Here is a 26673-nt window from a genome sequence, read left to right on the forward strand (position 1 = left end):
ACCTACGTTTCATGAAGCTGTGCTGTGAACCTTTAAACCAACGAACTCTCCCAAGTAGTCATAAATCACATCTCTCATATTTCTTATATATTTATCCCATTTTTTGTATTGGAAAAGAACAGAAAATAATCAAAATATACAGCAGTTTGTACAGTATCTGAAAAAGAAAACCCAGGGACAATGTTTTGGCTGGGTCATGGAGTGCTAGTGATGGCAGCTGTTGATGTGGTCGTACAGCAGGTGGTCCCATCGTACCAGCTGAAGGAATATAGTGTAGATGGATGCATGAAGGCAGAGAACACAGAAGGTTAAATTATTATTTTACAAAAATGATCCTCTATGGATCAATCTGTGCTCCGGCACTATCATCCTTTAGCTGAAGTGAAAAATAGAAAATCCAAAGAGGAATTGCAAGTCCACCATGTTTTAAGATATTGATCTCTCCATTTCCTATTCAGCCCTTTCTAATCCATCCCTCCAATATAGGAGCTGTTTTGTGAGCCATCACTTACCATCATCAGCCCTCTGTGCTCTACCATAATGATCAGAAGGTCATGGGTTCGATTCCTCGTCTGGGCAGAGTTAGCCAATCTCAGCCAAGGTGGGATTTGGGCACTGTATGCTTGGGGTAGGGAGGATAAGATCAGACAGGTGTCTCTTTCGGCACACTATACAGTTACTCCTGTTGGAAAGTACAGCTGTGTGTGCAACTGCTGAACAGGATGAGTTTTAGCCATGATGCACTGACCCTCACTGTCATACTTGAAGAATGGCCACTTGGGTGAGGTACTGCAAAGTTGCCAGGGCCCATGGAACTGTACCACATCTTTGTTTTGCCTCTCCCAGGAGATTGTATGATATGGGGAGTGGGTCAATGCTGCACCATGTCTGGATAAACATAGGAACAGGAGTAGGCCATTCAGCACCTCGAGCCTGCTGCACTATTCAATTAGATCATAGCTGATCTGTATCTCAACTCCATTTACCCGCCTTGATTCCATATCCCTTACTTAACAAAAAGGGCTTGATGGAATAGAAAGTTTTCCCTGTCCTTTTTGTATGTCTGAGTCAGGAGAGGAAGAAATTGGAGAAGAAAAATGAAGAGTTAAATCTCCTGGTTCTGTGGCCATTCATAAACTGTCCATCAAAACCGTTCAATTGAATTACTGCCTTGTAACTTGCTGCAAAGTGTTTATTTTCCTGTATTTGCACACCTGTGCTAATCGCAGGGAAGTGTGGGTATGTATATACCACTGCAGGACTGAGGATTCCACAAGGAAACAAAATCTCGCATTCTTGCTCCACTGGGGCCACGGATGCTCAAACATGTCAGAATGCTGCACTTGTGCTGTCTGCTCCTTTTTTTTTCATATTCTGTGTCAGCCAAGAAATTCCTAGAAAGTGTGGTTATTGGTCTCAGTGACTTCTATGATCAACTTAAAGCTTCTGATTGCGAGGGTCTGTATTGAAAACCCAATAAGAATAAAAACAAAAGTCTATCCTATTTTTTAAAGAATTGCTGCTGTTCTTTGGCTGCAACCCACTGTTATGCTTGCTCATTGTTGGGGTAGAACATGCTCTAGATGCTCTGTGTATGACCTACGTAGGAGGGTGTTGACAACATGCCAACCAATCACTGCCAGTGGGCCAGAACAAGGATTTCTGCTGGTTCGTCCTCAGAGTACACCAGCTGAGTGGGTGAGATGATGCCTCCACTGCCACCTCGGTGGGATGCGCCAACGCTGTGGAATTTTGGGGGCTGGTTGGGGGTAGGGTGAGCAGGAAGAAATAGATGAGCTCAGTGCTATTAAGCAGTGGGACACGGGTGTGTTTCCCACATTCTGCTGAATTCTTGATTTCACTCAATCAGGGGAGGCTCGAAGCAGTGCCTAGACAAGAAGGGCAAATCAGAGCCAGATCTGCCACCAACCTGCTCTGCCACACCTTCTGGTGGCTGACTCCAATGGGGCACAGGCAGGGGCCTAGTAATGTTCCCAGGTTGCCCTCAACCACAGGCTGAGTGTTCCCCAGGAGAGCAGGAAGGGGAGAATTATCAGAGGGAAGGCAATGAAACGACTTCACAACCTCCCTATAAGTGTTGATTCCAGTTGACGTATTCTCACAGAATAACATGGTTTTCAGGGAGTGAAATCTAGTTCCAGACTGGATTAACTGAGCAGTTTAAAGTATTTGTCACTGGGTTACAGATCACCCCTTTTAGAGGGCTAAAAATATCTTCAGTTACAGCCCAGGTGGAATGAGCAGAGAAACAAAAAACACAAATACACAGTCCCAACAAAGCAAAGATAAGTTAACGTTTCGGTTGCAGACTGTTGATCAGAAGAGAAAGAGTATGGGAACACAAGTTATTCCCTACATCGTGCTGTGGCTTTGTGGCCTTGATGCCCCATGTGGTGAGTTTCTTGGTTTCTACTATGAATTTTTGGATAGGCAGCAAGCAGAAGCCTGATGTTTTGTCGACCTTGCCCTCCCTCATCATGAAAAGGAGAGAAGTTTGAAGGAGAAGTTAGCCAGGACCACTCTTGTGCACCTCTTGGCAGAGGTCTGAGGGCAGGTCTGCAAGCTGTCATCTTGACTGGAACGGTATGGGGTGAACAGGGAAGAAGATTCAGCGGGTGCAAAAAATCTTATGAAACCCAAAAATAAGAACAAGGCAGACCCAATGTGTAATAGCAGATATTTGATCATCGAGCAAGAGGATGGGGCTGGACTATTGATATGGAAACAGGGTTTTGCAGTGAGTAGAGAGATTGATACAGAAGCTTTATCTCGAGCCAGGGGAGCCGACAGTGCAGCATTCCCTCAGTACTGCACTGAAGCATCAGCCTAGCTTTTGTGCTCAGGTATCTGGAGCAGGACTTGAACTCACAACCTTCTGACTCAAAGGTGAGAGTGCTACCACTGAGCCACGACTGACACAGGTAGGGAGAGCTGGTAAAGACTGCAAGATCAGTCAGATGTTTTTTTTTTAAACTGAAAATTGCGAGTGCAGTCAGATCCAGTAAAAACTGCAAGAAAGTTAGAACGCAGGGGAATAACAACAATAATAACCTGCATTTATATAGTGCTTTTAACACAATAAAACATCCCAAGGCGCATCACAGGAGTGTTATCAAAAAAAATTTGACACCGAGCCACATAAGGAGATATTAGAACAAATGACCAAAAGCTTGGTCAAAGAGGTAGGTTTTTAGGAGCTGAAGACACAGCTGCCAATGGTGGAGCGATTAAAATCGGGGATGCGCAAGAGGACAGAATTGGAGTAGCGCAGAGATCTCAGAGGGTTGTAGGGCTGGAGGAGGTCACAGAGATAGAGAGGGGCGAGGCCATGGAGGGATTTGAAAACGTAGATGAAAATTTTTAAATTGAGGCGTTGCCAGACCGGGAGCCAATGTAGGTCAGCGAGCACAGGGGTGATGGGTGAACAGGACTTGATGCGAGTTAGGATACGTGCAGCAGAGTTTTGGATGAGCTCAAGTTTATAGAGGGTTTAAATCAGCAAAGTGACCCACCGTTGTGGGGAATTGTTGTGTGTTCATTATTTTGTATTATGTGAAGACAAGTTGTGCTAATTTAACTAAGTGAGTCTGATCATAACTGTTGCCCTGAATGTTCACTCGCTGTGAAATAAATCTGCTTAATGATTCGTATGTGGCCTCATCTTACCAAATGATTTCTCGGTCCACCTTCGAAGAGATTGAAGAAGCACATGGGTGAAAAGCACGAATATCCAGTTCAGATTACAAAGAAAACCATTGTTCCACCCTGGGTTACAATATCGTGCAGTTAAATATTGAATATTACAGGAGTGATTACCTGAAAGTTTTGAGTTTTGCCTTTGACATTCCAGCAGTGCAGTTGTCCTGTTTCCAAGCACAGGTTTTACGCACCCTGGGTCTCTGCCCCAGAATACCATTTCCTCTGAACTGACTGCATCAACAGATTGTTATTATTCTTGCCTAATAATGTGCTTAGTAACAGATTGGATCACACTGTACTCTGAAAATCATGAGTTGTTTTTGATTTTCAAAAAAATAATGTTGCATTATCCTATGCACTTATAGTTTGCATGATAATTCCGGAGGTCCAAAGCACTCACTCGAACCAGGATGAGAAAATCTCCGTCTGTCCTGCCCACGTGTTATGTGGCAGCACATGTGTATTAAACCTGAGCATCGGTGTATGATGGGGCGGAATGTAGCAAAGGGGGTCACGGGAGGGTCATGGTGTGTTTTTACTAGTGAAATCACCTGGTAGCAGGTGACATGACAGATCAGGAGACTGGTGTGTCGAGACATAGTAGTCATAGTCCATCGATTTGACAGACAGGTGAAAATGGAGCATGGGATGACAGTAAACTATTACCAAAATTGTTTTCCTTTCATGGAGAAATGCCGATGTCCAAAAGTATTTGTTTCCCAATCTCCATTTTTCCCAAGTTGACAGTCATGACAATTTGATAGCTTGGTCAGGAGACCACATTCCATTCATGGTTGGAAGCTTGTTTAAAAAAAACAAATAAAGACATGCATTTCTATGGCGCCTTTCACAACCTCAACACGTCCCAAAGTGCTTTACAGCCAATAAAGTACTTTTGAAATGTAGTCACTGTTGTAATGTTGGAAACGTGGCAGAGCTAATTTGTGCACAGCAAGGTCCCACAAACAGCAATGTGATAATGAGCAGATAACTTGTTTTAGTGATGTTGGTTGAGGGATAAATATTGGTCCCTGATCTTCTTCGAAATAGTGCCATGGGATCTTTTATGTCCACCTGAGAGGGCAGACAGGTCCTCGTTTTAACGTCTCATCTGAAAGACAGCACCTCCAACAGTGCAGCACTCCCTCAGTTAACTACCTGCTGTATAATTGATTTGGATTCCGGAAGCCCAGCGTCCCGTGATCAGGCTCCCAGTATTTGTGCTGTTAAATCCATCTGCTGTAGGCCAGTAGGAGATTCACAGATCCAGGATTCACTGCCTCTACGAGTCTGCTGGGGAGCTATGGAGAATGGACTTAACTCCGTAGGCACTGACTCGTGAACGCTGGGCATCCAAATTAGTGTGAAAGCAGCTTTAAGAATGATGTGCAGAGAGCTGCTATGATAGGATTATCATAAGCTGCAATACTATCTAGAGCTGAGAGGTTGGCCCAAAGGCCAGGATTGTTTTGGAAGATGTAAAGGAAATTTACAAATCACAGTCCCAATCCGTTTATTATCCAGGCATCGGGTTATCCATAGAGTAGTGCAGTTTACAATTGCTGTCAGAAACCACTTGAAATTTGTATCCCATTTTTATAACAAATTTGTGTGAGAAACAGCATTACAGCCCTATATATTATATTAAATGCATCATTATTCCTCAATAAATATATCTGAAAACACATTACGGCTGGTTCTCCAGTTGAAGTACACTCCGTCTGACCTGTATTTCCGGGTTCAGTTGGTAACACTCTCACCTCTGAGTCAGAAGTTCAAGTCCCACTCTAGAGACTTGAGCACAAAATCTAGACTGACACTCCAGTGCAGTACTGAGGGAGTGCTGCACTGCCGTCTTTCGTGTGAGCCGATAAACCGAGGCCCCATCTGCTCTCTTGGGTGGACGTAAAAGATCCCATGGGACTATTGCAAAGAAGAGCAGGGGAGTTCTCCCCAGTGTCCTGGCCAGTATTTATCCCTCAACCAACACCGATAAACAGATTATCTGGTCATTACCTCACTGCTGCTTGTTGACCCCGAGATGAGCTTCTGACCACATATTCTCTCCATCACCAAGGCTGCCTACTTCCACCTCCGTAACATCACCTATCTCTGCCCCTGCCTAAGCTCATCTGCTGCTGAAAACCTTATCCATGCTTTTGTTACCTCCAGACTTGACTATTCCATTGCTCTCCTGGCTGGCCTCGCATCTTCAACCCTCCATAAACTTGAGCTCATCCAAAACTCTGCTGCCTGTATCCTAACTTGCACCAAGTCCCGTTCTTCCATCGCCCCTGTGCTCGCTGACCTATGTTGGCTCCTGGACAGGGAACGCCTCGATTTTAAAATTCTCATCCTTGTTTTCAAATCTCTCCATGACCTCGCCCCTCCCTATCTCTGTAACCTCCTCCAGCCCTACAACCGTTTGAGATCTCGGCGCTCCTCCAATTCTTGCCTCTTGCGCATCACCAATTTTAATCGCTCCACCATTGGTGGCCGTGCCTTCAGCTGCTTAGGACCTAAATTCTGGAATTCCCCCACCTAAACCTCTCCGCCTCTCTACCTCTCTCTCCTCCTTTAAGATGCTTCTTAAAACCTACCTCTTTGACCAAGCTTTTGATCACCTGTCCTAATATCTCGTTAAGTGGCTCGGTGTGAAATTTTGTTTGATAACGCTCCTGTGAAGCATCTTGGGAAGTTTTACTATGTTAAAGGCGCTGTATAAATGCAAGTTGTTTTTTTTCATTGGTTCACGGGATGTGGGCGTCGCTGGCGAGGCTGGCATTTATTGCCCATCCCTAATTGCCCTCGAGAAGGTGGTGGTGAGCCGCCTTCTTGAACCGCTGCAGTCCGTGTGGTGACGGTTCTCCCACAGTGCCGTTCGGAAGGGAGTTCCAGGATTTTGACCCAGCGACAATGAAGGGACGGCGATATATTTCCAAGTCGGGATGGTGTGTGACTTGGAGGGGAACGTGCAGGTGGTGTTGTTCCCATGCGCCTGCTGCTCTTGTGGTGGTAGGTGGTAGAGGTCGCGGGTTTGGGAGATGCTGTCGAAGAAGCCTTGGCGAGTTGCTGCAGTGCATCCTGTGGATGGTACACACTGCAGCCACAGTGCGCCGGTGGTGAAGGGAGTGAATGTTTAGGGTGGTGGATGGGGTGCCAATCAAGCAGGCTGCTTTATCTTGGATGGTGTCGAGCTTCTTGAGTGTTGTTGGAGCTGCACTCATCCAAGCAAGTGGAGTGTATTCCATCCCACTCCTGACTTGTGCCTTGTAGATGGTGGAAAGGCTTTGGGGAGTCAGGAGGTGAGTCACTCGGCGCAGAATACCCAGCCTCTGACCTGCTCTCGTAGCCACGGTATTTATATGGCTGGTCCAGTTAAGTTTCTGGTCAATGGTGACTCCCAGGATGTTGATGGTGGGGGATTCGGCGATGGTAGTGCCTTTGAATGTCAAGGAGAGGTGGTTGGACTCTCTCTTGTTGGAGATGGTCATTGCCTCGCACTTATCTGACGCGAATGTTACTTGCCACTTATGAGCCCAAGCCTGGATGTTGTCCAGGTCTTGCTGCATGCGGGCTCGGACTGCTTCATTATTTGAGGGGTTGCGAATGGAACTGAACACTGTGCAGTCATCAGCGAACATCCCCATTTCTGACCTTATGATGGAGGGAAGGTCATTGATGAAGCAGCTGAAGATGGTTGGGCCTTGGACACTGCCCTGAGGAACTCCTGCAGCAATGTCCTGGGGCTGAGATGATTGGCCTCCAACAACCACTACCATCTTCCTTTGTGCTAGGTATGACTCCAGCCACTGGAGAGTTTTCCCCCTGATTCCCATTGACTTCAATTTTATTAGGGCTCCTTGGTGCCACACTCGGTCAAATGCTGCCTTGATATCAAGGGCAGTCACTCTCACCTCACCTCTGGAATTCAGCTCTTTTGTCCATGTTTGGACCAAGGCTGTAATGAGGTCTGGAGCCGAGTGGTCCTGGCGGAACCCAAACTGAGCATCGGTGAGCAGGTTATTTGTGAGTAAGTGCCGCTTGATAGCACTGTCGACGACACCTTCCATCACTTTGCTGATGATTGAGAGTAGACTGATGGGGCGGTAATTGGCCCGATTGGATTTGTCCTGCTTTTTGTGGACAGGACATACCGAGGCAATTTTCCACATTGTCGGGTTGGCTAGAGGCGCAGCTAGTTCTGGAGCACAAGTCTTCAGCACTACAGCTGGGATGTTGTCGGGGCCCATAGCCTTTGCTGTATCCAGTGCACTCAGCCATTTCTTGATATCACGTGGAGTGAATCGAATTGGCCGAAGACTGGCTTCCGTGATGGTGGGGATATCGGGAGGAGGCCGAGATGGATCATCCACTTGGCACTTCTGGCTGAAGATGGTTGCAAACCCTTCAGCCTTGTCTTTTGCACTCACGTGCTGGACTCTGCCATCATTGAGGATTGTAACCAATTTTACAACACCAAGTTATAGTCCAGCAATTTTATTTTAAATTCACAAGCTTTCGGAGGCTTCACCTGACGAAGGAGGAAGCCTCCGAAAGCTTGTGAATTTAAAATAAAATTGCTGGACTATAACTTGGTGTTGTAAAATTGTTTACAATTGTCAACCCCAGTCCATCACCGGCATCTCCACATCATCATTGAGGATGGGGATGTTTGCAGAGCCTCCTCCTCCCGTTAGTTGTTTAATTGTCCATCACCATTCACGACTGGATGTGGCAGGACTGCAGAGCTTTGATCTGATCCGTTGGTTGTGGAGTCGCTTAGCTCTGTCTATAGCATGTTGCTTCCGCTGTTTAGCATGCATGTAGTCCTGAATTGTAGCTTCACCAGGTTGGCACCTCATTTTTAGGTACGCCTGGTGCTGCTCCTGGCATGCTCTTCTTGTTGTTGTAAAGCGCTTTAGGGTTTCCTGAGGTTGTGAAAATTGCTATGTAAATTCAAGTCTTTCTTTTCTATTACCCTAGGCCCGAAGTTCCCCTTGGTGGGCTTTTATGTTTGGAAGGCGGGAAAATCAACCCCTCAGCCTACAGCAGCAATAATTGCTGTGGCTTTCGGGGCACTTCGTGCAGCTGTCCATAAATAGCAGGTACAAGGCTTCTAGCCCCAAAACCCTTCAATTCACCAATTTTTTTATAAAAAAGAAGAAATCTACATGTTTCGGCCCTCCCGAATCCGACTGGAGGATCTGAGCAGGCTCAGTGCCAGGAGTAAGGCCCAGCTTCCACGGGCACAGTTCCGTTTCAGCCTCCGTCAAGAGGATATCCAGAAATATGACATCACTCTCGTCTCATTACCAATAGATTATCATGTTTATAGCTGCTCCAGGCGCAAGCACTCTACAACCCCTACGCCCCACCCCCCAAGAAACCTCGAAGTCCTGGAGCAACGCAGAGGGTCGGGGAGGGGAGGAGTGTAGGTGGAGGAGAGACCTGTCATCATGGTTGCCTGCCTCATTTCCCTCTGCTCCACACCTGGGGAATAAGCACAAAGCAGAAGCCTCATTCTCTGTTGAAACTCTCTGCTCAGCTGCCCTGCTCAGTCGATTGGTAAAGGCGGCCCCGTGTTCCTCGAATCATTCCCCGATCTGTTGTGAGTTAGCTGGTCCCAGCTGTGGTGGCATTAGAGGGTGTGAGAATTGGCTCGAGTGCCTCTGAGCTAATTACTGGTAAGCTTTGAACAACCATCATTAGTGGTGGTAGCAATTTGCGTTATTGAATTAAGAACATCACACAAGACGTTTATTGCACGTCAAGTTGGTCGCACTCTTGCCTTTGAGTCAGGCGACGTGGGTTCAAGCCCCACTCCATGAATGGAGCACATAATCTACATTGCGATTCAGTGTAGAACTGAGGGAGTGCTGCATTTGCTGTCTTCAGGAGGAGATGTTAAATCGAGGTTCTGTCTGCCTGTCCGGCAGTATTCGAGGGATCTTAGCCAACGTTCTTCTCTTAACCGACACCACAAAAACAAGTTAGCTGGACTGTGTGAAAATGCCATCAATGCTTTCCATGATGATACAAGCCTCTTCTGTGCAAATGTCTTTATTCCATTTATGGTGGCTTGTCAATGATTCAGCTGTCTGCAGAAAGATTGAGCAGGCTGGGACTCTTTTCTATAGAAAAGAAAAGACTGAGAGGTGACCTAATAGAGGACATAAATATAAGATAGTCACTAATAAATCCAATAAAGAATTCAGGAGAAACTTCTTTACTCAGAGAGTGGTGAGAATGTAGAACTTGCTACCACATGGAGTAGTTGAGGTGAATAACATAGATGCATTTAAGTGGAAGCTGGATAAGTACTTGAGGGGGAAAGGAATAGAAGGATGTGTTGATAGGGTGAGATAAAGTAAGGTGGGAGGAGGATCATGTGGAGCATAAACACTGGCATAGACCAGCACAAAGGAAGATGGTAGTGGTTGTTGGAGGCCAATCATCTCAGCCCCAGGACATTGCTGCAGGAGTTCCTCAGGGCAGTGTCCTAGGCCCAACCGTCTTCAGCTGCTTCATCAATGACCTTCCCTCCATCATAAAGTCAGAAATGGGGATGTTCGCTGATGATTGCACAGTGTTCAGTTCCATTCGTAACCCCTCAGATAATGAAGCAGTCCGTGCCTGCATGCAGCAAGACCTGGACAACATCCAGGTTGATAAGTGGCAAGTAACATTCGCGCCAGACGAGTGCCAGGCAATGACCATCTCCAACAAGAGAGAGTCTAATCACCTCCCCTTGACGTTCAACGGCATTACCATCACCGAATCCCCTACCATCAACATCCGGGGGTCATCATTGACCAGAAACTTAACTGAACTGGCCATATAAATACTGTGGCTACAAAAGCAGGTCAGAGACTGGGTATTCTGCAGCAAGTGACTCACCTCCTGACTCCCCAAAGCCTTTCCACGATCTACAGGGCACAAGTCAGGAGTGTGATGGAATACGCTCCACTTGCCTGGATGGGTGTAGCTCCAACAACACTCAGGAAGCTCAACACCTTCCAGGACAAAGCAACCCGCTTGATTGGCACCCCATCCACCACCCTAAACATTCACTTCCTTCACCACCGGCGCACTGTGGCTGCAGTGTGTACCATCCACAGGATGCACTGCAGCAACTCGCCAAGGCTTCTTCGACAGCACCTCCCAAACCCGCAACCTCTACCACCTAGAAGGACAAGAGCAGCAGGCACATGGGAACAACACCACCTGCACGTTCCCCTCCAAGTCACACACCATCCCGACTTGGAAATATATCGCCGTTCCTTCATCCTCGCTGAGTCAAAATCCTGGAACTCCCTTCCTAATAGTACTGTGGGAGAACCTTCACCACATGGACTGCAGCGGTTCAAGAAGGCGGCTCACCACCACCTTCTCAAGGGCAATTAGGGATGGGCAATAAATGCTGGCCTTGCCAGCGACGCCCACAGCCCATGAACAAATAAAATAAAAGTTGGGACGAATGGCCTGTTTCTGTGCTGTTAATTCTATGTAAAAAAATCCATCAATGCCTTTCTAAAATTTGGTGTCAGACTGGATCGAACAAAGTTATCCCATACAAAGGTATGGGCTGGATCAACTGTACTCTCACCACAATCACCGACAATATTCCTTCTCTGCCAGGTCAAGTGCATCAGTGCTCCATCTCCTTTATCTTGAATTTATGCTACAGCTTAAACCGCCCATGTTCAAATCAGGCAGTCATTTAAATCAGCTAACCTTTTTCATTTCAGTTATTGACAATTGCATGGAATTTTTTACATCCATCCAAGAGGGCAAACAGATCCTCGGTTTAACATCTCTTTTGAAAGGCGGCACCTCTGTTAGTACAGCACTCCCTCAGTACGGCACTGGAGTGTCAGCCTTGATTATGTGCTCAAGTCTCTGGAGTGGGACTTGAACCCATGACCTTCTGACTCCGAAGCAAGAACGCTACCAACCGAGCCACGGCTGACAGTTTGAAAAATCAGCTTACTGTGTGTACTGTGGAAAGAATCCAATTAAAAAATCCATCATTGTCAAAGCTGCATCATTTTTGTCACAGCACTGTATAACCACAAACACCTACCCACAATTATCCACGAGCTTTTGGGTGCCAATGTCCTGCAATGGGGAGCCAAAAAAAGTGCAGTGTCCTCTCCCAGGCATCTGTAAGCTGTGTGAGCGGGGCGAGGAACTGTGTATCCCTGTAAAAATTCAGATTGAAGCATCCTTAACAAGCTGCACAGAGTGACAACCAGGAAGTGAAAGCTAGAACAGTAAATTCAATGTAAAATCAGTTAGACAAAGCAAAATAAACAGAGGATAAGAAATATTGAATTAGAAGACAGAGATAAAGAGACAGAAAGAAAAAGTAAAAAAATAAAAATAATTTTTTTTAAATGTCCATCAACAATTAAAATGAGAAGAAATGAGACTCCACATTTTTAAGAGTTAATTTTCAGTGCATTAAGACTTACCACACCGTTACATGTTAGCTTAGAGCTAAAAATCTGAGATTACCTTTTTCTGTGTCGTTTGTTTCGAGCTGGGCAGGAGAGCAACTTCGCACTGGTCCATTCTTTTCACCAGCGAGATCTCCTTCCCATGCAGCTTTCAAAGGAGCAGGGCATTTCGGAGAGCAACTTCCGGATTTCTGCGTTTGACTGCGCATATGCGCTCGCCAGAAGTTGCTCTTCCAGTTGCCCTGAAATGACGGTGAAGCCTGTTAGCCTCACCGTTATTTTAAGAGCAAATTCTGGGCCAAGGTCGGTCTTCTGATGATTTTACCCTCTATAACCTATTATTACCAATATGCTAAATAAGCCTTGTGACAACAGTGCATTAAATGGGTTGGAGGGACTATTATTTTAAAGCCATATGTTTTAATACAGTGGTACGTTATTTTGTTTCTATAGGATGTTTTCAATCAGCACAGATTTTTTTAATTCATTCTTGTAATATGGATGTCGCTGGCAAAGCCAGCATTTATTGACCATCCCTAGTTGCTGGTGGGATGGGGCTTCTCCTTGAACCACTGCAATCCGTGTGGTGTCCCACAGTGCTGTTAGGTAGGGATTTTGACCCAGCGACGATGAAGGAATGGCGATATATGTCGAAGTCGGGATGGTGTGTGACTTGGAGGTGACTATGTTCCCATGTAACTGCTGCCCTAATCTTTCTAGAGTTTGGCAACTGGGAGGTGCTGTTGAAGAAGCCTTGGCAAGTTGCTGCAGTGCATCCTGTAGGAGGACATACTGCAGCCATGGTACGCTGGTGGTGGAGGGAGTGGATGTACAAGGTGATGGGTGGTGCAATTGGCATTTCCTGACCGTGTCAAAATGTTAACTTCCATTGGTACAAATAGAATCACGCTAGGGTGCTCCATAAATATTTGTCATCTGCAAGGCTCCGAACCACAGTGAAGACTAAAAGTCAACTGCATACAGAATATACCAAGATATCTCATCCAATTGCTTCTTAAAATAACTAACTGATCTCCTATCGCTCAGGTTTAGTGTAGTTTAATTCTGAACTTGGGAACAGCGCACAGTGGAAAGTGGAGTCAGGAAGCAAAGTATGATGGGGTGAGCCACTCGCCATAGCCTCTGACTATAAAAATCAATTGTAAACAATTTTACAACACCAAGTTATAGTCCAACGATTTTATTTTTAATCCCACAAGCTTTCGGGGGCTTTCCCCTTCCTCAGGCGGTGTGGAAATGACAATTTCGAATCCTTCGCATTTTAAGATCACATAACCAGGCAATCACAATGAGCAGACAGAAAGGTGTCATTTAAAAGGCCCTTTTAGATGACACCTTTCTGTCTGCTCACTGTGATTGCCTTGGCAACGGGCAGTAATCACCAGGCTTTGTTATGTGATCTTAAAATGCGAAGGATTCGAAATTGTCATTTCCACACCGCCTGAGGAAGGGGAAAGCCCCCGAAAGCTTGTGGGATTAAAAATAAAATCGTTGGACTATAACTTGGTGTTGTAAAATTGTTTACAATTGTTAACCCCAGTCCATCACCGGCATCTCCACATTATAAAAATCAATAAATGGAAGCCAATATCACTACTGTTTTTGTTGACTTGCCTGATCCAAGATTCTCACTCGATTCTCATCCCTCTTCCAGAACTTGAAATCCGCCAGCACAAAGGGTCTATCGCTCCTGGCGTGGTTCTGCTTACCGTTGAGGACCCAGAGGCTCATGTTGGTAGTGGTGGTGCCACCCTCAATGCATTGTTGGTAGCTGCAGAACACCTCAGTGCCAGGGCAGGATATACGGTAAGTTGGATTAATATCAGCTCATGTACAAGTTGAGATGTATGCTTTTATGGTGATGAATCAAAGACAAGTTTACAGCTTATAGAATCTTACAGCATAGAAGAAGGCCGTCTGGCCCATCGTGCCTGTGCCAGCTCTTTGAAAGAGCTATCCAATTGGTCCCACTCCTCTGCTCTTTCCCCATAGCCCTGCAAATATTTTCTTTTCAAATATTTATCCAATTCCCTTTTGAAAGTTACTATTGAATCTGTTTCCACCACCCTTTCAGGCAGTGCATTCCAGATCATAACAACTCGCTGCGTAAAAAAATTTCTCCTCATCTCCCCTCTGGTTCTTTTGTCAATTATCTTAAATCTGTGTCCTCTGGTTATCGACCCTCCTGCCAGTAGAAACAGTTTCTCCCTTTCTACTCTACCAAAACCCTTCATAATTTTGAACACCTCGATTAAGCTGTCAGCTTCTCCAATGGCTCAGCGTGTAAATGTATTGGATAGTGTGGTGTTAAACCGTATAAACCAGAAGTTCCCAGGCTCAGCTCCTGGTCGGTTGTCAGTTAGCTGATCTTGGCCAGGGTGCCAGTTGGGATGCTGCGATTGGCCTGCGTACTCTTAGGGAAAAGATAATCAAGATAGAAAGAAAGACTCTCATTTAAATACAGCGCCTTTCATGAGCTCAGGGTGTCCCAAAGCGCATTACAGCCAATTAAGTACTTTTGAAGTGTTGTCACTGTTGTAATGTAGGAAACGCTGCATCCAATTTGTGCACAGTAAGGTCCCACAAACAGCAATGAGATAAATAACCAGATAATCTGTTTTAGTGATGTTGGTTGAGAGATAAATATTGGCCAGGTTACTGGGGAGAGAGGCGAGAGTGCTAGGACTGAGCCACTGCTAATACTTATCAACCTGGATTCCCACTTCTAATTGAAATTCAGTGATCCCAGCGGAAATGTGGATATTGGGTGAGGACACGAACAGGCCTGGTTGTACCAGATTATATATTTTTTGCCAACTTGTTAATATTGTGATTTCTTTTTCTGTGCCACCAATTGACTCTTCCGTGCTCTCCTCGGGAGCATTCCTGGCCGTGTATTCTCTTCACAGTATCAAGGATGTGCCTTCAAATATATGTGGCTGTGATACAGTATAGAACTAGATCAACAAACTTCTGAAGGTGGAAAAGGCAATGTGAGGATTTGCGTTAATAATCTGTTTTGTAATATTGAGTGCAGCACGCTGGTTTTGCACAGCCAGGTGCAGAGTGTCTCATTTATTTCTCGGAAAGCAATTGAAGAGAACTCATGCAGATCTCGCCATTTCATTTATATCCTCTCAAAATAGCTTTTCTCTGCTGCAGTATTTATGAACTGTTTTACAGGCACCTATTCTCCTATGGCACTTTTTGAAGACGGTATTGCCTTCTGGTAGTAAGCATCGACATTATTGCGGAGAGAAAACACACACACACACACACACACACACACACACACACATTAAATCAGTGAAAAATTATTGATGACGTCCAATATCGCAGTCCCTCTGAAAGTTTCAGCAATTTAATTATAACAGATTCCAGAAGGTGATGGTGTCGCAAATTAATATTTCAGTACCCAAGTTGCTATCAAGGCCTTAAAATCTCTAATGACCGTTTCCTGCATGAAGTGCACAAGGTGTAATCTTTAAAGTAGAATTTAATTATGTTATAGCTCCTTCTCTCCAATGAATTTTTGTGACTATATCTCAGCTTTTCCATGTATTTCCTTCCATTTAAAATGTTTTGTTTTAGATTATTAAAAAAATGTTGCAATTAGCCTCAGCACCCCTTGGCTGAGGAGACAAAAAGTTTCACCAGAGTCCCTGCTCATAACCTATAACCATTGGTCAGGGCTACTAGTGTCAGTGGCTAAAGCAGTCAAATTACATTCGTATTAATGGGGATTTGGAATTTTCCAGATTGTTTGCATCCATCTTATTATGGAAATAGAAACCAGATGCCTTGACGTTGGCTGGAATGTTCACGTGTGTGGATGTGAGGGTGAGCAGAGGATTAGGCCTGGCTGTGATGCCCTCTATGGTCAAATAGTCTGCTAACGCTCATGGTCTCGGTTTGCATGTATTGAATGTCCACTTTGGTCCTGCCAGTACCTGTGGGAATGTGCATCAGAAGGAGTCAATACCTTCAGAAGAGGAGGAGAAAATCTTGGCAGGGTGGGGTGGGGAGGGAATGGGTGAAGAGGAATTTTTTTAAATGGTGTGATATCATGCTCATGTGAAGTGCCTTGGGACGTTTTACTATGTTATAGGTGCTATATAAATGCAAGTTGTTGTTTTAGTGACTGCTGCAAGGTGAGTGAGAACAGCCCAGGGGTGCCTCTCCCTCCAATTTCATTAGCCCACTCCCTCCCTGGAGGGAAGTACATATAATTCACTGGGCATCTCTCCATACAAGCACAGTTGAAGTTGGAAACACACAAGGAGAATTATAAAAAAGAATGAGGCATAAATTGGTGCTCCTATAGACTGCTTCCAAATATCCACCCCCCACCCCAACCACCATTATTATATTTAATCTTTTTAATGCACACACGTGACTCCAACTCCCAAAATAGCCACAATTGAGAATTTGTGGGAATTGAACTGTTCCGGAGGACCACACTATCTCCTCGATTGTCCCTTATTCCTCCAGGCAGACTATTCTGTACTGATTTACTGAGGCAATTTGTTTTCGCAATGCCATTTATCTTACCGCTGTAAAAGGTGGATAAATTAAGCTGAAGGCTCCTAGTTCACGTCCAGATCTCGGCTCCGCACTTTCAATCTCATTATTGAAATCAGAAGACATTGTGGTGAATTCGCCGAGGATGGAGAACTCACACAGCCTGCACATGAACTGACAGCGACTTGTGTGGATCGTCGAGGAACAGAGGAACAGGAGTTGGCCATTCAGCCCCTCAAGCCTGTTCTGCAATTCAGTTAGATCATGGCTGATCTGTGTCTTAACCCCATTTAACCACCTTGGTTCTGTGACCCTTAATACCCTTGCCTAACAAAAATCTATTAATCTCAGTTTTGACATTTTCAATTGACCCCACCCTCAACAGCTTTTTATGGGAGAGAGTTCCAGATTTGCACCACCCTTTGTGTAAAGAAGTGCTTCCTGACATCACCCCTGAATGGCCTAACTCTAATTTTAACATCGTTCACCTGACGAAGGAGGAAGCCTCCGAAAGCTTGTGAATTTAAAATAAAATTGCTGGACTATAACTTGGTGTTGTAAAATTGTTTACAATTGTCAACCCCAGTCCATCACCGGCATCTCCACATCTAATTTTAAGGTTAAGTTCCCTTGTTTTGGACTCCCCCATCAGAGGAAATATTTTCTATCCATCTATCCTATCAAATCCTTAACACACCTTAAACACCCCAATTAGTTCACCCCTTAATCTTCTATATTCAAGGGAATATAATCTGAGTTGCAGTTAGGGTTGCCAACCCTCCAGGATTGTCCTGGGGGCTCCAGGAGTTAACTATTAATCTCCTGTACACTACTGCGAGCAACTCAGGAGAAAACACATGGAGGCATTTTTTAAAACGTGTGTTTTTTTTTTCATTTTCTTTGAACACTTTTGTTTATTAGTTATAAAAATATTGGAGATGGATAAAAAGGCTGTTTGACTGGGTGGGGCGGTTGGAGGCAGGTGGTCATGTGATGAAACCTCCTGGAATATGTTCAACCAGAGTTGGTAACCCTAGTTGCACTGCATGACCTTCCAGAGGCTTAAAGGGAAAGGATGGTTTAAAGTACTTCCCCAGTTTATATTGGGAAAGCTTACACTATGGAAAAATAGTTGTTGATGGGCAGAGTACCCGCCTGGCCTGCGCTGTTGGGCACATATGGATTTGCTTTCAGGCGTTCAGTGGAGCAACTCCAAGGATATTCCCTGTCGGTGATATCATGGAGAAGCCCAACCGGGAGGAGAGGACCCAACCTAACGTATATTATTGTCAGTATTAAAATGAGGGAATGCTTTGACTAAGAAGTTCTCCCACCAGGCTGTTCTTCTCCTTGTAAGTCCTGTTGTGGCAAAACTCATTGCCAGACACTGTCTTGTTTTGCAGTTGATGCTTTTTATAACTATAATCTTGTCATTAACTAAGCAGATGGTGCTGTCTTATTTTGCTGATCTGTCCTGTAGTATTGTACAATAACCTCAATAGGGTGATAGACTGATGGGATCGTTAAAGACTAGAGATAGCAATCTTTCTTCAACATAGGGCTCGCTGTCCCTTTTGTCACCATCTAAAGACAGCTGCATAGTTGATAGGGTCCCAGCTGCGTAACATTGATGTACAAGAACTCTGCACTCCTCCAAATCTGGCCTCTTGTACATCCCCAATTTCCTTCACCCCGCTATTGGCAGCCGTGCCTTAAATAGTCTATACCCTAAGCTCTGGAATTCCCTCCCTAAACCTCTCCACCTCTCTACCTCTGCCAAGTGCTTTAAGATGCTCCTTGAAACCAACCTCTTTGACCAAGCGTTTGGTCACTTGTCCTAATATCTCCTTATGTGACTCGGTCTCAAATACTGGCGCTTCTGTGAAGCGCCTTGGGACGTTTTACTACATTAAAGACGCTATATTAATGTAAGTTTATGTTGTTTAAACAGAAAGTCAAATAAAAGGCTTGCTGGATGGCTGAGAAAAGTAGTGTGCTGCTTGGTTTGGTACTGACCCATGCAGGCCAGGAAGGTCACAGGTTTGATTCCTGATTTGTACTTGGTTAGATGAACTCAGGCAGGACGATGGTGAAGATGCTAAGGTTAACCTCAGCTTCAGCCGGGGTTCTTACTCCCGTTGTGGGTTCAAGCCCCACTGTGGATTTGAGCACAAAGTCTAGGCTAAGACTCCAGTGCACTGTCGGAGATGTTGTCTTTTGGATGCGATATTAAAGCACACTATTCCAAGAGAAGCAGGGAATTCTCCCTCAGCCAACACCACCAGAAACACATTATCTGGTCGGTGATTCATTTGCAGTTTGTGGGATCTTACTGTGTGCAAATTGGCTGCTCTGTTTGCCTACATAACAATGAGTACATTTCGAAATTATTCCATTTATTGTAAAGCACTTTGTGACGTGTTAAGATGTAGTAAGGTGCTGTATAAATGCAAGTTTGTTTGTTCGTTCATTCTGTCCTTGATCGTTATCCAATGACGCCCCCCCCCCCCCAGCTGAAAAGTGTTCGTGGTTCGATGTAGAGTTGTAGAACTTACAGCACAGAAGGAGGCCATTCGGCCCGTTGTGCCTTTGCTGGTATTCACTCTTCGACTGGACTTAGTTACTCAAATCCCATTTCTCCATCTTTCATCGCATCTTTGAAATCCTTTCGTTTCAAACACTGATCAGCAAGGTTAGGACTGGGCTTGGGTATGATGCCGCCCAGAGTTGAATGGCTTGCCTGCGCTCACTGTTAGGGCTCACACATGAAGAATGGCCACTTGTACAAGAGGGCAGCCAGCACCTGCGGAACCAGCCCCAGCATGAGAAAAGGAAACTGTCCCTGAACACATCAAGAATGAATTAACCAGACTGATCGAAATAACAAAAAAAACACACAAAATATGTCTGGGGAAGCATTTAACATTCTCTTACAAGAAGAAGGAAATGATTTATTTCTGCTTCAAACTAGCCCTGCTGAGGGTATCAGCTGTGGCTCAGTGCTAGCACACTCGCCTCTGAGTCAGAAGGTTGTGGGTTCAAGCCCCACTCCAGCGACTTGAGTACAAAATCTAGGCCGACGCTCCAGTGCGTTACTGAGGGAGTGCTGCACTGTCGGAGGTGGCATCTTTCGGATGGGACTTTAAACCAAGGCCTCGACCACCCTCTCAGGTTGACATAAAAGATCACATGGTATTATTCAAAGAAGAGTAGGGGAGTTCTCCCTTGGTGTCCTGGTCAGTATTTATCCCTTAACCAACATCACTGAAATAGATTATCTGGTCATTATCACATTGCTGTTTGTGGGACCTTGCTGTGCTCAAATTGGCTGCTACACTTCAAAAGTACTTTATTTGCTTTAAAGTGCTTTGGGATGTCATGAAAGGTGCAATATAAATGTTCTTTCTTTCAAGTCTTTCTATTGCTGCAGAAGCTTCAGTGATGTAAGCAAATACACAATAACAATGTGACTGGGCAAAGGTTATTACAAGGTCACTCATCGTGCCACAGTAGCAAATTCTTTACCACTTTGTATCAGCTGGAAGGAAACACTAAATTACAGCTCTGCAGAATACTGTAGGGCCTCTGCCTATCTTCAGCTGTACTCCCCCCAATATTACTAATTTATTTGTTTATACAAAGACTTCAGGGACTTGAAGAGATGAAAATTATTTTTTTTTAAAGCACCGAGGACTATAAAAGATTGATGGAGACCAGGATCTCTGAACTTGAGGATGGTGATTTGTTGTGTCCATTTAGCAGCAGTGCAGTTAAAGTTGAATGCAAGAGCAGCTTCCAATATCCTTTTTGAGATATGCACATAAATTCCAAGAACAACTAACCACACTGGAGTATCAGTCTAGATTTTGTGCTTTAGTCTCTGGAGTGGGGCTTGAACCCATGACCTTCTGACTCAGAGGTGAGAGTACTACCACAGAGCCATGGCTGAAACTGAACCGCTGACACGATAATGACAATGACACTTTACAACTTATACCTGGGGAGGGAGGGGGGTGGGGGGGGTGTGTGGAAATCATGAATGGTCACAATTGTTGTGGCAGGACAGGGGGGGATGGGGAAACAAGATTAGGCCCAAATGTGAGGCCCTCTATGGTAGAATAGCTCAGCGATACTCATTGTCACTTGGGCAAGGTACCAGAGGGCTGCCAGTGCCAGTGAACCTCAGCAAGAGTCAGCACAGGAATTAAGGGGGGAAAGGGAGAACTTTGGAAAATAAAATGGCCAATTAAAGATCTCAGTATGGAGTTGTTAGCTAATGATCAGATTCTGATATGGCTCTGTTGTCAGTAGTACAGAGATTCTTCACTTAACTTCACTGTCAGTCACTGGTTATAAAAGATGCCACACTGAACATCAAGACTGCTCATTGAAATTAAAAAAAACAATGAGGCCTTGGGATGTGAAAGATTAAGCACAGTGCATGAAAGAGTAAGTTTCTAAAGATCTGTCTTGAATTCTGTTTAAGAAACCCATACAGCTTCATTGAATTACAGTGACAGCAAGTACATTGTAAGTGCAGCCTGTGAGTTATCTATTTTAAAGGTTCAGTCTTATCAAAAAGGCTGAGAGTTGTTTTGTTCCAAAGTATAATAGCTTTATTAAGAAGTTATAATAAGTAACAAAGAAATTAAAATCCAAGAGTACAATTAAACATACAAATAAGATGTTTGAATACAACCTGGCAGAGTTTATCACCCCACACAAGGCCTCAAAGTGGACCTTTCGAAGATCCTTGATATTAGTTGAGCTGCCCAGCTTCGCTTCGAGAACGTTCTAATCAATATGAAGATGTTCTCATCGTATATATGTTTTTAAACACGTTGGTTCTACATGACCTTGTGCAAACATAGGGCCCTCCATCAATCACCCTCTCTGTCACAGGGGCTGCCATCCGTCTTACTCCCTTACGCACACAACGTCTGACATTACTACCTCCCATATGATTAGTTGTCTCTGAGTTATCAAGACCACTTATCTTTACCCAAAGCATAATAAAACTATTGACAGCTCCCCTTACCCATCTTATAAACAGGAGATGAGAATGACACCAGATGCTCATTTACGCAAAGGGGGCCTCTCGGCACAAGGTCATCAAAAGCTTGTTTTGGGTGAACAGAAAGCCTTTCTTCACAGGGAAAGCTAACATAATGCTTTTCCCTAACAAGGTTAGCAATATTATTATAGAAAGCTTGTATAATGCTTTTCTTACACAGCCCAGCAGGGCGAAGGTTACTACAAGGTTACAATTCACGCCTTAGTAGAATTTTTAAAACTCTTTTTCCTCTGACTTCCTTCTCTTATTCACATTCTTTTGATTCATGCTGGGGCACAGTTACACGAATAACTCACTCAGGTGGATGATGGTGGTCAGTGAGTGTCACCGGACTATGTAGTTATGGGAGCCTTCACAGGCGAGTCCGATGCTATACTCACTTGGTCACTGCATAGTAATCAGCTATAACCCCTCCTAAACAGGGGATAATTGAGACACCCAATCCACATCTTGACTGAGGCTGACTAACTAAGCGTAGATTATTGATCAAAGGTGAAACTTCTTGATCGGTGTGATTAGTAATTTTAAAACACACTAGTCGACCTCCTATGGCATTGCTTACGGTAAGTTGGAGAATATGTTCTTTCAATATGTTCTTTCTTGCCTGTCTGCTGTCTTTTTGTTGCTGTTTTTCCACCCGTGTCTCTTCTCTTCTGCTTTAGTCTCTCTTTCTCTCTCCTTAACCCTTTTTGCTTTTCTCTCTGTCCTCTACTGGGCGCCTCTTCCTCACAAGTCACTCAGATTGTACAATTCCAGTGTGATGAGTTTACACTGGCAAAGGCCATTATAAATGTATACATGGGAATTTGTAACGGTACAAAGTTGACACAAAAGTGTGTCATAAATGTAACAACAAGAAGTAGGTTATTATAAACAGGAAATGTATGCTGACATAAGTTTTTTTTTTAATAAGACTAGTCTACATTAGTCGATTTGCTGTGGTGTTGCACATGGGGTTTGACCAAACGTAGACTTTGGGTGAGGCAGAATTAGAGTGCAGGGGATAAGTGGACCACCACATGGGGGTGTAATTCAGTCCCCATTGTAAAGACTATGTTCTGTTCCTATTTTTACATAATACTTTGATTTTATGTTATATTTATAATTAAATAGCAAAACTTACAGCAATGCCGGAAGTTTTAATTTCATTTTAAAAGTGACAGTTTAAGGCCAAACCTGTTTCTGTAACACTCAAAACATCTTTGAATTAAACAGCAGCTATTGCTCCACTCTAGTCCCTTTGGTTTGGGATGAGGAACAGTTGTATTGACAACCCCAGACTTGCATTGTCTTTTTACCGTGATAGAGTTTTAACGTAAACTTGTCTTGTATTCTCTTGAGTTTAGTAGGTTGCGGCGTGATCTGATCGATGTCTTTAAAATGATAAAGGGATTTGATAGGATAGATATAGAGAAACTGGTTAGGCCCCAGCTGGAGTATTGTGCTCAATACTGGGCACCACACTTTAGGAAGGATGTTGTGGCCTTAGAGAGGGTGCAGAAGAGATTTACTAGAGTGGTACCAGGGATGAGGGACTTCATTATGTGGAGAGATTGGAGAAACTGGGGTGATCCTCCTTAGAACAGAGAAGGTGAAGGGGAGATTTGATAAGCGTGTTCAAAATCATGACTGGTTTTGATAGAGTAAATAAGGAGAAACTGCTTCCAGTGGCAGAAGGGTCGATAACCAGAGGACACAGATTTAAGGTGATCGGCAAAAGAGCCAGAGGTGACATGAGGAAACATTTTTTTACGCAGCGAGTTGTAATGATCTGGAATGCACTGCCTGAAAGGGTGGTGGAAGCAGATTCATTAGTAACTTTCAAAAGGAAATTGGATAAATACTTGAAGGGAAAAAATATACAGTGCAATGGGGAAAGAGCAGGGGAATGGTACTAATTGGATAGCTCTTTCAAAGAGCCGGCACAGGCACGATGGGCTGAATGGCCTCCCCTTGTGCTGTACCTACTATGATAAACTATTTCCTCTGGTGGAGTAAATCAGGAACAAGGAGGCATAATCTTAAAATTAGAGCAAGACCATTTAAGAGGGAAATCAGGAAGCCCTTTTTCAAACAAAGGATAGTGGAAATCTGGAACTCTCTTTCCCCCAAAAGGCTGGTGATTCTGGGGGACAATTTGACCTTTCAAGACTGAGGTCGATAGATTTTTGTTAGGTAAGGGTAACAAAAGATATGGAGTAAAAGCGGGAAAATGCAGTTAAGGTACAGATCAACCATAATCTAATTGAATGTCTCGAGGGGCTGGATGGCCCACTCCTGTTCCTATGTAACAGAATAAAATTAACTAACTCCAGCCTTTAAAGAGAGAATTATTGCAATAATCTCTGTACAGTTTAATCTGCTTCAAGTGTTTGATGCTAAATTCACAGTACAGATAAATGTGCAAATGTTCTGGCTGCTTGTTACCTTGCTATAAAGTAAAGTTTGCTATTACCTCAATTGAATGGGTATCTCTTTGAGGTCTACTTTGTTCATGGCCAGCACTACTATGCACTCCTGGGGGAAGGAGAAGAGAAATCAGCCAGGATTTCCAGATCCTGATCTCTACCCGGTGACCACCACTGGACAGTGTATTGTGAGGACAGGACTGTTCTCTATTTGTTGCTTAGGCTCACAAATGAATAGCAGTCATTTGGGTGAGGGATGGAGGATAGTTGGCAGCTGTTGAACCATTACCTCTGCAAGATGTCAGTGACCTCAGGAGGGGAGAGGGACAAAAAAATCAGTGTGGGGGGTGGGGTGGAGGTTAATGAAAATGTCAGTGATGGGTGTCAGCTGTGGCTCAGTTGGTAGCACTCTCACCTTTGAGTCAGAAGGTTGTGGATTCAAGCCCCACTCCAGAGACTTGACCATAAAATCTAGGCTGATACTTCAGTGCAGGGCTGAGGGAGTGCTGCATCATCAGAGGTGCTGTCTTTTGGATGAGATGTTAAACCGAGGCCCCTTCTGCCCTCTCAGGTAGACATAAAAGATCCCATGGCACTATTTAAAGAAGACCATGGTGGCTAAAAGAACCCTAAAATTGCTTGTAAGTTTACCGTTTGAGAGGTAGGCAACAATAGGTGCTTCAAAACTCAGAAAACAAGCAGAAATTCTCCAATACAGTTTTGGCATCAACATTGAATAGCTGGTGGATGTAGGTTTTTCCAGGTTCCAGTCTTTTCATTATTTTGACAGCAGGATTAATTTTCTCGCTTGGAAATTGCACTACATAATAAACCCCATTCCTCTCCATTTCACTGTCAACATGTTCATGTAGACCTTCACATTCTTTTTTGATTGCTCCTTCACTGAGTGAAAATTCTCTGAAGGGGGCACCACATTGTAAGCAATACGTCAACTATCTCAATAACTTAGTCCCATCCATTTTGTGTCACAGCTGGAAGGATTCTTGGATCTATTCTCATTCGATGGCAAACAAATTTCATCTTCATATTTTTCTTTCAGTTCACGTGCTTACTTAAACAAGGCACCTGGGTGAGAGATGCAATCAGCAGGATTTGTGATCACAATAGAGGCCTTCAAATCTGACTTAAGAATGCTATCAATGGTAAGGGTCACAGATAATAAAGGCTTTGAACTCTGGCTTCACCTTTTGTAAGTCATCGCACAAATTCTTCATACTACTCACAGAATTGCTACAGAAACACACACTGTCGTTTGAAATTACCTAGCACTGTTGGGATCAGAGCAGTAATAGATACAGTATTAGATCACACCTCAAGTTCCACATTAGCTGATTCATCTGACTGCTCCAGTGCTCTTGTCTGTGAATCTGCAGAGCGCAACATAGAATTACATCCAATTTACTGCACAGAAACAGGCCATTCGGCCCAACTGGTCTTTGCTGATGTTTATGCTCCGCACGAGCCTCCTCCTACCCCTTTTCATCTAACCCTATCAGCATAACCATCTATTCCTTTTTCCCCTCATGTTTATCTAACTTCTCCTTAAATGTATCTATGCTTTTTGCCTCAACTACTCCTTGTGGTAGCGAGTTCCACACTCTAACCACTCTCTGGGTAAAGAAGTTTCTCTTTAATTCCCTCTGGATTTATTAGTGGCTATCATATTAATGGCTCCTAGTTTTGGTCTCCCCCGCAAGTGGAAACATTTTCTCTACGTCTACCGTATCAAACCCTTTCATAATCTTAAAGACCTCTATCAGGTCACCTCTCCGCCTTCTCTTTTCTAGCTGGGTTTCATCAATTGTTATGGAAAGCTTGAATTAAATCGCCAATATGTTGGACATCAATCTTAAATATTTGAGGCAGATATTTTTCAAACATTTTGGTAATGTCTAGGCAACAGGAACTCTCATCAACGGGACAATCATCTGTGCAAATTTGTGGGCAACAAATTTCACCCTCACATTTTCTTGTGAATCTAATCATTGTCCCAACAAGGAACTTCTGGCTGGGACTGTTCTGATCTCTACTTAATGCTGAATTCTCAAACCTGGCATGTTATTGCAAGTGTATTAACAATCTGGGTTGGAATCTTTCCAGTAACTAAGTGGTATTGTAACATGTGATACCTGCAACTCTCATACACTCTGTGATAAAATCAGGATTATCCCAGCATAATTTTCAGCAGTTTTGGACGTCTGGGACCTCTGTATCAGTTCTGACATTGTGGATTCGGTGAGCAGAATCTGACGCATGGTGCATCCAGAAAAGGAGATATGACTGTGATGAACCTCTTGCATAAAAATTTCCTAATGCAATCATGCAGGCAGGATTTATAAAATGATACTGATAGATTTATGAAGTAAGAATATTTGGTTCTTTCTTTTCCTCTAATTTTCAGTGTTTTGTTTATGCTTTGTACAGAAACATTAACTTAGAAAATGTT

At 44.0% G+C, this 26673-nt stretch overlaps 1 protein-coding gene across 3 annotated transcripts in view; it reads left to right on the forward strand.

Moving 5' to 3' along the window:
• The window catches only part of LOC137333482 (L-fucose kinase), a 319569-nt gene that overhangs the window by 97628 nt on the left and 195268 nt on the right, over positions 1-26673 (forward strand). For all 3 annotated transcript variants that reach the window (XR_010965901.1, XM_067997639.1, XM_067997640.1), the window contains exon 3: positions 13858-14009. Coding sequence is in view for 2 of the 3 variants with exons in the window: in XM_067997639.1 (XP_067853740.1) it covers positions 13858-14009 (152 nt within the window). In the remaining variant the exon portion in view is untranslated. The remainder of the gene's footprint in view (positions 1-13857; positions 14010-26673) is intronic.

This window comes from Heptranchias perlo, chromosome 16, assembly GCF_035084215.1.
Source record: "Heptranchias perlo isolate sHepPer1 chromosome 16, sHepPer1.hap1, whole genome shotgun sequence".
In the NCBI taxonomy this organism is placed as follows: Eukaryota; Metazoa; Chordata; class Chondrichthyes; order Hexanchiformes; family Hexanchidae; genus Heptranchias; species Heptranchias perlo.